The 12065-nt window shown below is 41.0% G+C and overlaps 1 protein-coding gene across 1 annotated transcript in view; it reads left to right on the forward strand.

Annotated features, from left to right (window-relative positions):
• SLIT3 (slit guidance ligand 3) overlaps window positions 1-12065 on the forward strand; it is a 337579-nt gene that overhangs the window by 198821 nt on the left and 126693 nt on the right. The window contains exon 9 of the mRNA XM_026035707.1: window positions 6162-6303. Coding sequence (XP_025891492.1) covers window positions 6162-6303 — 142 coding nt within the window. The remainder of the gene's footprint in view (window positions 1-6161; window positions 6304-12065) is intronic.

Genomic DNA, 12065 nt, shown 5'->3' on the forward strand with positions numbered 1-12065 from the left:
TCTCATCAGTGTTTGAAATCTTGAAATTAATTTGGAGCTGATTTATTCCGTGTATCCTACAGTAAGAAAATTAGCTACATTTACATTTAAAATAGATGATTTTTAACGGCTTTTCTGAGACAGTTTAATAATGAAGCAAGACTTGCAGAGAGRGAACTCAGTTACATAAATCATTCTCATTTCTACTGGAAGCTGGAGGTTTCTTTCTGTTTCTTGGTCCTTATTTCCCGTTCAGAAGATGCTACGAGAGCCTGAAGAAAATTAAGTTGCTAATTCTGGAGGAAATTGGTTCAAGTAGGTTATGAGTTACGTCAGTCGGAAACTGATGCCACAGAGAAGCCGTTATCAGCACCAAGGGTCTAGTGATTTCTGGTAAATAAACTCATATTGATTTTAAGAAAATACTGGGTTGATCCAAATCTCAATTTAAGATCTAGCATTTCATACGGTGGAGCTGCARCTGAGGAATAATAAAGAGGAGAAAAATGTGAGCTTCTTGCTGCTTAATGCAGACTGGAAGCCCTAACAAGAAAGCAAATTTATTTGTTTTAGGTAGGTCAAAGAGTCTTAAAACATAGTTGATAGTCCCTGCCTCAGACCACGAAACTCAGGAGATTCTCCCGCTCCATTTCCCCCTACCAACTCCATAGCATATTGGTGAGGAGAAAAGCAGCAGTGATAACCACTAAAATAACACTCCTCGAGCTTGTTATCTTAACAAGATTATTCAAAAGATGCCGAAGGAGAAGTGTGCAGGGAGGGGAGCTCCCACCATCTGCTCCTGTTTAAGAAACCTCCAGGCAGCAGTAGATCCATAGAACCAGTGGCCAGGCTGCTCCTTGGAGCACAGGACACGGAGGCGCTGCCAACAYGGAAAATTGGGGCTCCCATGGAGCACAAGCAGTAAGAAATTTTGCTGCAGATGCTGCAGTAGAACAAGCACGTGATGATGCTAGCAGATAAAAACAGTGGTTTGTCTTGTTGCCACTGGGATCATAGTGTTTGGGTGTGCAAACCCATCCATCTGTTTTCAGCATGTGTGGAAATGCCTCGTGGCACTGCGTGGTGCCACCGTTGGGTAGTGCAGCCTTGTGCTGAGCTGGAGCTCAGGAAGCCGCGCATCRTTCCATATAGGAATGCATCGTTATAGGTGCGTCCATATGGGAAGCGGTGCGTTGTTCCATATGGTAAATAGGAAGGATTGGGGCTGGATTTGAGTGTGTGGCCAAACCCTTCAATCAAATCCATAGACTTCTTAATCCATAGACTTCTTTACTTTTATCTTCACTTTTTTCTTCAAGATGGGCATCTAGCTCACAGCGCATGTCTGGATACTTAAATAAAAAGGACTTATACTCTATAAAGTAAATGCAAAATCCTTTGCATAAATAGGTGGCAAATACAAAGTTACGTGCAGCCCATGTCAGATACACATGAATTTCTTTTTGTTGATAATGGAATGGAATAATGTTAAACATTTGCTTTAAAAGTGAAGAGGTCGTCTGGTTGTTGGAGTTTGTTCCTAGTAACTGCGGACAAACATAAGCATTTAGGCCAGAAGGTCCATATAGGCTTTTATTCTATAAGGTCCATAAAGCATAAGCAGCTTGACTTTACCAAAACTTTCTTGCAAAGGCTGGAACTTCAGTGTGTCCCGCTCAACACTCCAGTGTGAATGTGAACCTCCCTCTTTCTCCTTCAAGGAATTTGTCTTCCTTTTCATTTTTATACCAGAGTGTATTTATAAGGTCACCGTATCATTCTGGACCTATTTTCAATTGTCACTTCATGTGGACTCCCCAGAGTGCCTGCTAGAAACCATGGGACTGGCATTAAGGAGGTCACTGTGCAAGATGCCACACGGACTCCCGGAGCTCCGTGTCCTTTGAAGCCTTTCCAGGAGCTGTGTTTCTCCAGTCTGCTTGGGAAGAGCAAAGATTGAACAAAACCAGGGAGGGAATTACCTGCTAACAGCATCCTCAGGGTGTAGGGTCAGGCAGGAGAAGTTGTGGTCCTTGGGGAAGTGCCCGTGTCCTCCTGGCTGGAGGGAGACTTGCCAGTGCTCCAACTTTTCTGTATCTCCTATGGAGACTTAATGGGAAGAGAATTCCCTGAGAGAAAAACAACTTTGTCATAATTTAGCAAGGATTTAAGTTGTCTCCTAGGCTGCGTTGCAGTTTTTATTACTCCTTTAATAGGACAAGTCTGCCTACTAGACCTGAACTGCTGCCCATTAGCCTTCCTTTTACCATATTCCGTTCCGTTTAGAAAAATTCCAGGCAATTTAGGGGCTGTTGTTACTAATAAAATAGTTACAAATATGATTGCTTTTCAGCTAAGACAATGTGAAGTCGTGTGTCTGACTTTGATTAGGTGTTGCTTTGCTGGTACGTTTTGAAAAGCAGAGAGCATATTTTTCTTGAATAATGTAGGCTTTTTTGATTAGGCCAGAGCTTTTCTTTTCCTGCAATTGGTTATTTCCTATTTATTCCTAAATATTTRTTTGTAAACCAATTTGTTTCGACTGTGCCTACAGCACAGTCGTGCTCACATGCCGTGAATTTTTAACAAATTTACTGTTTGGGATCGTTCAGTAAACCAGAGAGCTTGATTCGAGTATTGAATATTCATGACAAGCACAGTTTTGCATACCATGAACTTGATGGTAAGGATCATCATCATCAATCAGGCGTCCAAATCACTAATCATGATGCTGTACTCAGTGAAAAAACGCTGAACGATGAGAGATGGAAATAACTTCATACACCATTTGCTGAAGAACAAACACGTTTGTGCAGATTTTTCTCCCTTGGTGGCATATTTACCATCAACAACAAACATTAAATTTGCGGGTGGTTAGTTGTGATTGGTTTACCCATAGCTCTCCATAGCAGTATAAGCACACAGGGGTATTTTAGTACTAGGATGCAAACACTTAGTTGGGAGCAATACATCTGKTTTAGGTGTCTTTGTGAGGTTGTATTGCTGGGAATCTAGTACGGGCTGTATTACAGCTCGTGTAATCAGAATTGATTTCAGATGCCAGTGCCTYGTCCCTGCTTTGTGAAAAGTTCCAGTGGGTCATTTGAGTTAACCACAGAAGGCCATAATATATCCACAGAACTGCAGTACTTRTGCTGTTTTGTTTGCTGATCAATAATTTCATGTCTGCCTTGCTTAAAATGATGTAAAGTCACCACGGATTTTTAGCTCGTAAATACATCCTGTCAGATTTGTATTGAAATGGGTCGATATTTTTGACAAATAACCAGCGTTTTGCTGGTAGAAAAGCGTTGCTGTAGGGGTTGCAGTCGCATAGGTGAGGAGGTAACAAAGCACACTGCTTAGTGGGCCATAATTGGGTGCCAGTGCAAATGAGATTATTTGGCTTATTTAGCCATTGCAAGATTTATTTTGAGCGCCTGTGACATTTAAACTCCATAACCATTCCATTCTAATCATAATTTCAGTCTGTGTGCTGCTCTCGAAAGGCGAGAGGCCAATGAGATGCCCATTTGCAAAGAGTACTTAATTTTGCAGTGAGCTGCTGGGTCCTAAGGCTCTCCTTTCTCTCCCTAGCCAGGCAGACTAGTGAATGCAGGTGAATAACCTGCTAGATATTAAATGCTCTAATCACACAGGCTGCTGTTTGTCACAGCAGAGGCATAAAAGATGTCATTTATTTCGTAAGTTTTGTTTCCTGTCCTACCCTCCACATTTTTGGTGGTGTTTTTAATAATAACATACTTGACTTCATCATTTTTATCTATTAAATAAAAATATAATGAATGTGGTGAACTAGTGCTGCTCTATAACAGAAAATAGTTGAATTGATCAGATGGCAGATAGTTAAGGAGAACTTCAGAAGAGAGACTCTGTGTATGCAGCTGCCTTCCTGGGTCCACTTTTTGCTGTATCTTTCAAACAATAAGGACACCTTTCAAGGACACRAAAAAAGAAACCTGTAGTCTTTATGGTTTTCATTGGTCTTTTTCATTTCAACAAGTACTGCCAGCAAAAGGTAAACTAATTTTTAGATGTGAAATATACTTAATTTGTATTTCCTTAGGACCTAGAGCCTCTCTATATTCTTTCCCTGTGCATGCATATGAAAGCCATATCCCGACTTTCATTGCCAAAACTTCAAATTCCATAGTCTACTTGGGCTCGTTTTCTTGACCAGTCATTTCTTTAGCATCTCTCCACAGCTATACAAGCATCTGATTAATCTCTTTTTATTTTTTTTAGTGCTTTAATTCTACAGCTCTGCCATGGAKCTAAGCATACATCGTCGTTTAATTGCAGTTTAATGCAAATCAATTTTCAAATTCTGTTTTTATAGCATGATTAAAGAAATCTTTAGCTCAGCAGATGATTGTTAATTTAAAAGCCGATGAAGTGCGGACTAAGTGGGTGCGGAGTGTTCGTGTGTAATAAAGTATTTCGTCTTCTGTAAAAGAAAAACATAAGCAAAGCCATTTGTTAACAATGCCCATCCGTTTAGGCAGAAAGGCATTTTATGTCATGAGATTTACAGCGTAGATCTGCTTTTGCTCATCAAAAGGAAAGAATTAAACCAAATATAAAGGGCTGCATTCAGGACTAGCAAGTGTATCATTCTACAGCAACAGGAGCAGCTGATATTTTGGGCTGTTCAGAGCATTCAGGCTTATCATAAGAAATTGGGTTTTTAAAAATACTTCTGTTTCCAGGTTATTTTAGAGTGAAATGGAGAAATACAGTCATTGATTTTATACGGAAAACAGTCCACAAAGAGGCAGCCTCCTCGCTTTGATTTTTTGCTTTACTTTTGTTCCTTCAATCTAAGCTTAGATTTAGATTCCATATCATTTCTCTGATGAATAACTCTGATGTTTTTCTCATCTCATTTCAGTTGTGTCTGTATTAAAGCTAAAAACTTAATGGTTGCTTTATTTTATCTCTGTGAATCTCCATGGTTATCTAAAAGGTAACATTTTTCGTCACTAGCCAGCCTTAGGCCAGTGGTCTGTTCACATAGAAGTTCCTGTTTCCTGGTAGAAATGTGCAGGTAAATGGCTGGTGGTCCAAGCTCAGGGTGAATGAAAGGATTCCAACTTGTCTTCATTCAGCTGCTCAGTTTTTGGTCGAAAAGGAGCCGAGTGGCCAGCATGAGGAAAACTCTCACATAGTTTTCGATCTCTCCACTCAAAAATGTGCTAGCACATTTCATGCTGGGTGGTCGAAATGGGGTGTTAATTAGTGCCTCGTTAGCTGGGTGCTTTCTCTGCAAGCAAGGTTGGTGTGTGGGCCTCTGAAGAGCTCTGAAGAGGGTCCTCTTCAGAGGACCTGTGTATGTATTCAGGGGTTGCTGCAGATGTCTTTGGTACCTCTGGAGAGAAGCGCCTCTCCAGGGTGGTCCTGCCAGCCAGGGCATTTCCCTGTCTCTGAGGACTTGTGCCTATGGTTTTCCTGGTAATTACGCATCCCTGCTTTGCTGATTCTGGGAAACGTAATGACAGTGAACTGAACTTGGATCAGATGAGTTGTACATAGAGCAGTGTCGCTACGTTAGACCCTTGCCCTGGAAGTAGCACCTTGCCTTTCAGTGGGATTGCTGGGCTGATAAATGACTTGAAGGGCTGAGTTCCCCTCTCTTTTTTTTTGTAAATTCTTTTWRGRWTYCYTTYMMYYMATCATCTAATCGTACTAAAAAAAAAAAACTCTTTATTTCCAGTTTCTGTACCATAATAAGTTATCTCATATCAAAAGCATAAGACTTTGCTGATACCTTCTCTCGGTACATAAAAATACTCAGTGGATGTTTATGTAATGAAAGTCATTGGAAAGGCAACCTGTGGATATACTGCTTGATTTTGGGACATATTTTCTGAAGCTAGATTTAAATAAACTGATACAGTAAATTACAGGGRGCTGGAGAAGTGTCTATGAGGGAAAGAAATGATGATAGAGTGGAGACGGTGGTGGAGTAAGAACACCATCATCTTCCATACGTTTTCTCTTCAATTGATTTATAGCACATTATATTCACTGAATCCAAATAAATTATTACTTAATATAGTAAAAGGATCWGGAAAATTCAGGGGCTTCCATATTTTATTGGTAAAATCCCAGGTGATCATTCTTCAGAGCTGACGTGCAGTGTTTCTGCTGCGCCGCAGGTTCCCAGGCTGAAGCTCCCTCGTGCAGTGCCAGCTCCATCGCTTGCCCCTCTGCCTGCACCTGCAGCAACAACGTGGTGGACTGTCGAGGACGGAGCTTAACGGAAATTCCAGCGAATCTACCAGAGGACATTTGGGAAATGTAAGTGCCAATGTAATGCAGCCTGCTTTGCTGTGTCACTCCATTTTTAGTCCTTTTAATGTGAATTGAATTATGGTATGACGTTGCCCTACCTTGAAACAGGATTAAGTATTTTGGCGTGTTTAGTTCAAATCATATTTTCATCTAACAAATCTGGAATTAAGGTCTTAAGCCTAGGAATAGAAAATGCACAGCACYCTTTTCTGTGTGTTTTGTCCAACAGGATTGTTTCATTTTTCATTGATGAATTCTCCAAGAGCTGGGAACATTTCACATTGGCTAGGCAGGATGCTTGTGCAATGAAGTGAAGTCTGTCATCAGAACGGACTGTCTCTGCTGATTTTACCTCTGTTTTCTGCCTCCCACATTCCAGTATTTCCAATTCTTAAACCTTTTACTGACTTTGTGTGTATGTGTGGTGAGCCTAGATGCTGATTTTATAGACKTGCTTGTCTTGTGTGGCTTTAGCAGTTGTACTCGTCTGTTTTTTATGACTTAATACTACCATGGTTATGAAACAGTATTACAGGAAACCAAATTGCTTTTGTTTAGTCCATAGGGAATGCGGAGCAATTCCTTTCCTATTCAGGTGTTTGCGATGCAGAGGTCAGCCACTTCCTACCGCCTCCTAGAACCCTTTTATTCATTCAGCTATTCCTGTAGCTGCTGCAGAAATATTCACAGTAAACTACAGAAATATTCAGTGAACTACAGCAGTAGTAGTTCTCTGCTGTAGAAATATTGCCACCTCACAGAATTCACTGGGACAAAATGTAGATGAATTATTCGGGTAGCCTGGCCCGCTGTCATCTAATATTTGAGTGTCAGGAACGTGTGAGGGGTTTGGCCAATGAAGATGCTGGAGAGCTGCTCTATGCCACTGCTCCTGTAAGTCAATTGCAACTTAAGATTCATCTCAAAATTGTTTTGATTGCTGTCTCATTATAGCAGCCAATAGTAGGTTATTAATAGATAAATAAAAAGAATCTCTTTTTAGTAGATAAAAAATGAAAAAATAATGTTATTGGGAAAGTATCTAGAGGATGTGAGAATATTTTCAGGAAATACCAACTTGTACACAGGCTGTTGTGAATGCTCACTTTGTAGTGAGCATTCAGGGATGTTCATGGTGTATTGGTTGTGCTGATTTCCAGCATATTTTTATACATGCAGGAAGTGGCTGTATGTGCTATATGTTCTTCTGCTGCTGAGAGTTGATGTAAATTATTCTGAAAGTATAAATTGTTCGTGGCATGCTAAGAGCATTAAACATTTAATCCCGCTCTCAGTTATGTCACTTAGGGTACAAATATCTTTGTCAGATGTGACCAGGATGGCTTGATGATAAGAAACAGGATGAGGTTGGTTCAGACTTAACTCGTGAATTAGTGCTAAGCTAGGAGAGGAACAGTAAAATTATGTTTAGTAGCACTGAAAACGCTTGCAGAGACCGGGAGATGTGTGTGGCTCCATGCCAGGACTCTGGAGATCTGCAGAAGTGCCGAGGTTGGCGTCAGATAGTGAGGATGCCAGTCAAGATACACGTAACATTTGGGGAACTCTCTTAATCCAGAGGTTAAAAACCTCCTAGCTTTGTGGAATGCCAAATAAAGCTCTTGGCACATGGTTTAGCATTTAGATGCATCAAACTTGTTGCATTTTAGGCAGTACTTGTTTYACTCTTTGCCCACAGAAAAAAACTCCTAAATCACTCTAATCCTGCACATAACCTTTGCAATTCCCAGGAATTCCAAGTGGGAATAGTTCTGCGGGAAGGATATATGTGAGCAGTGTGTTCAGAGCGTAATATGAGCTAACCMTAATGAAAACATCTTTTGCTCACTTTCTGTTGGAATTAATTCTGGGAGGATTTCATTTTTTATGGAGTACATATTAAGAGGTGTAAGTAGTCCTATCAGAATGAGTCTTCGCCAGTGGCTTTGCCCACGTGGTTTTTCCTGTTGGTAAAGCAATGGTCTTTATGTTGTAAAAGTAAGAGTCAAAAAGAGCAATCAATCAACCTGAAGCCAAGGGCAGAGTATTTCACATTGTCTCATCTAGTCTGAGAAAGGAATATTCTCACAGTAGAAAAAAAAAAAAATGTGTCTGGAAAGATGGAAGATGCTGCTACGGTATTTTCTTGGAAGAATGCTTACATCACTGCCTTGAACCAAGAGAGCGATTTGGTTTTGTCCAAGCTCTGTCATACCTGCCCTCAAAAATTCAGTTTGTTTGAGGTTGCTCTGGGCTTGTTCAATATAAAAGTCATCCCCAGACTGGTCCCCCCATGGTAATGAGCATCTCTAGGCTTGGTGTGATGGATAGACTAGTGGTCTCATGCTCAGGACACAGCAGCCATGGGGCCGAGTGACTGCTCTTTGTAAGCTGCAACCTGCCCCTGTGGCTCTCTGTCTAACGCCTGGATCTGAAAGGCATACTTAGATGTTCAAAGTGTTCTCGGAGCTGAAACTTGTGCTTTTCCATGTCAAGCTTGCTTTATCACTCTCACCTAACCTTGATGCTGCTGTCTGCCCTTGTGAGATTAAGGGAAATATAACTGCATAAAGCCAGAGTAATGCTGGATAGGAACCATCTCAATCAGAAGTGAGGAGCTTCAGTATAAAACCTGATGCAGTTGTTCCTGAGAGAGGAAGAGGCTGGCAGCCCCTGGAGGAAAAGTCCTGCTTTGGCACGTGTGTCGGCTCAGCTAATAACCACAGTCCAGCCTGGCTCCTCAGCAGAGAGAAGAGTAAAATAGGATGGCAGCCCATCTTTCAAGACCTAGGTTGGTGTAAGGGCAGCCTGGAGTTACTTCTGTGTCTTGCTTTAACTTCCCATCTTCACTACTGATAGATTTACTGATGACTAAGACTTCTGTAGGTCTGGAAAATGCATGCGTTTGATGCATAATTTCTACTTCTATAGGAAAAAAATGCTAGCATTCACGGGGTGTGAAGGAAAAACCTTGACTTCTGGTTTTCCATGGTTCTCTTAAAATGAAAACAAACTCGCTTTTCTCTTAGAGAATCCCTTTGACATGTAATTTTCTACTCGTTATAGCTTTAATGATTTTTTGACAAATTTAATTTTAAGAGAATTGCTGTCATGAGTAGACTTGGGCAGGGTTGATGGATGGCAGATGGAGTCACAGAGCGACAGAGGAGCTTTTTGCTTTGTTGCTTCACTGATTCTGCTGGGAAGAAAATGCCCTCTCTGGTCTTCAGAGTGTGTGTTATAGGAGAGCTGTGATTTAAGTTGGGAATCTTGATGCAGCTTTCATGATTGTTACACAACTGCAAAATACTCTTAAGGCCCTCCTCTAGAAGTAAATAACTAGCATATGCAACATCAATTTGCTCTATATTAAAATAAAGCCAGAAAAGCTATCATAAAAAGATCGTTCTATATATTTATTCTAATAAAAATTTTATTGTATGAATTACAATTTAACTGCACTGTAACTATTTCATGTGCATTAATATTTGTCTTTGGAGAGGTCAGTTTAGGACGGCAGGTGTGTTCCTCCTTTTTCTTTTTTTTTTTCCAGGAATGTATGCACATAAAGCCTCTGAACTTTGGGGACAGAGGAAAGACAATTCTGCTTTTTATATTGTTCTTCCTTCTAAAAGAACATTATAGTATTTTTCCCAGGCTTCCAGTAAATACTGTAGCTTAAGCCAACACAGTATTTTTGAACACTAATAAATGTTCTATAATTGCCTCTGGTGGCGAGTTCTCTGGCGAGGGAATCAGTTTGGCTCCTGTAGTTGAATCATATAATATGATTTTCATTTTCTGCTGTAAATTGGCTCTGGACAGTTTCACATGTCAAATTTGACTACTTATTTCTGGATCTCACAAGGCAAGTTTTAGCATTGACTCCTTGGCATCTAAAAACTCCAAAAGCGGTTTTTATTGTTGGGTCAAATTTATGTATAAGACCTTCTATTCAATGAGAGCAAAGCACAAAAATAGTAGAGGAAATATTTTAGATTCAGAGTAAATAGAGAAAATATAAATCCATTGGAAATGTCAAAAATAAACATGTTTTCTGTACTGAGATAGGTTAATAAAAATAGAAATACTATTCCACAGTTTTACAAACAAGTAATTACTGCAGAGTTATTGCTGTTAGATTAAGATTTATTTTTGTGCATTTGCTTTTATTTTTAAAATTAAACACAACTAATGTCATTACTAGTCATAAGAAGATATTTTGCTTTTGATAAATCTAGCTTTTATACATTTATAATTATTTTCGTTCTGTTGGTTCTATAGATTTCTTAGTTTGTGCTTTCCTCTTTATAATTGTGACATTTCTAAGATATTATGCACAGATKAATGTTACTCAGGCAAGCGGTACAGCAGTCAGCAGTCCTACCAGGCTTTAAGTTTTTGGTGTTTTGTTTTCCCAGAGATGACATTTCAGCTCAGCAGGAACATAAATTTATCCCTGTTAATAAAAATGAATTGTATGGACAGCAAGGGCAATAGCAGAGCTATGCCAAGTAATCACGTTGGTTAACCACGTATCACCCGTCACASACCAGGAAATTCAACAAAAAGCCATGTATCTTTTTTATCTAGTAACAGTGTCCCTCAAAACCTTCTCTTTTGCTAAGCAAAATCAGGAGATTATATCTTATAATGAGCATCTATGTCTCAAAAGTGGATTATGATGGTGTAGAAGAAATCAGAGAAATAAATAAAACATGGAGCGTAAAATCGTGACTTAGAAATAAAATATACTAATCACATTTAGTGCTGCATGAAAAAAAAAAAACTAATGGGCTTTTGGTTTACATGTGTTTAATCTATTTGTCTTTTAAAAGAAACGTTATGTGAAGGCCGACAGATTTGAGGAATGTTTCTCTTCAATGGCACAACATGTTTTGTTCACAAAATATTATAGGTGGCAGCACTCAAATTGCCAGAAAGTTCTTCAATTTTCCTACTTCTTGTCTTTTTCCTTGTCAGTGCTTGTAAAGGCGCACTAAAAATAGGGGTCACCAAGTGGTTGGGACTACTGACAAGGAATGCGATGATCTGTTAAACAATGTCCTTTTTCACCAAAAATTGAAATTAATTTGCAGAAGGCCCCAGGCTCCGAGTTGGCTGATGAGACAGAAGGGCTGAGCCCATGGAGAATAGCCCGTCGTAGTGCTAGGAGGAGAGGAGAAGACTTGTTATGGATAGGACCACGTGTCCCCCCTACCCTGAGGGGGATCTGCCTCCCGCCGCTGCCCTTAGCTGGGGGAGAAGCCACCCGTGGTGTCTGGACCTACAGCAGGAGCTGGATGTGAGCCCCAAACCTGGGGAGAGGGAGGGAGGTGCTCGTGTTCAGCCCAGGCCGATTGTGGCAGGCCCTTCAGTCGCTCCAGCTCTGCAGGTGGAGAGGCTGAGGTGCTCAGGAGAGTGCTTGATAAAACGTATTAGTAATTTTATTTGGAAGTCCTYCAAACGCAGTGGTGAAGGGCAGCGGTGTGAAAGCTGTGGAGAACCCTGTGTGTTTCGGGGGGTTATGGCAGCAGTGGAACCTGCGGCTGAGGTGGAAGCTCTCCCAGGCCAGGGGCTAACCCGCAGCAGCGGGCAGGGGATGGTGAGGACGTGGACACCTCTCCTCATGTGCCCAGGCGCTGGGTCGTCCCTGGTCAGAGCCCTGCGGCTGGGAGGCGGCGCAGGGAGGCCGGGCAGGACGGGACCGCGAGCCCCTCGTGAGGCCGCAGGGCTGTGCGAACGGGCCGCGCGAGGCCTCGCTCGCG

Source organism: Nothoprocta perdicaria, unplaced genomic scaffold (assembly GCF_003342845.1).
Source record: "Nothoprocta perdicaria isolate Ctin4 unplaced genomic scaffold, notPer1 scaffold_165, whole genome shotgun sequence".
Taxonomy (NCBI): domain Eukaryota; kingdom Metazoa; phylum Chordata; class Aves; order Tinamiformes; family Tinamidae; genus Nothoprocta; species Nothoprocta perdicaria.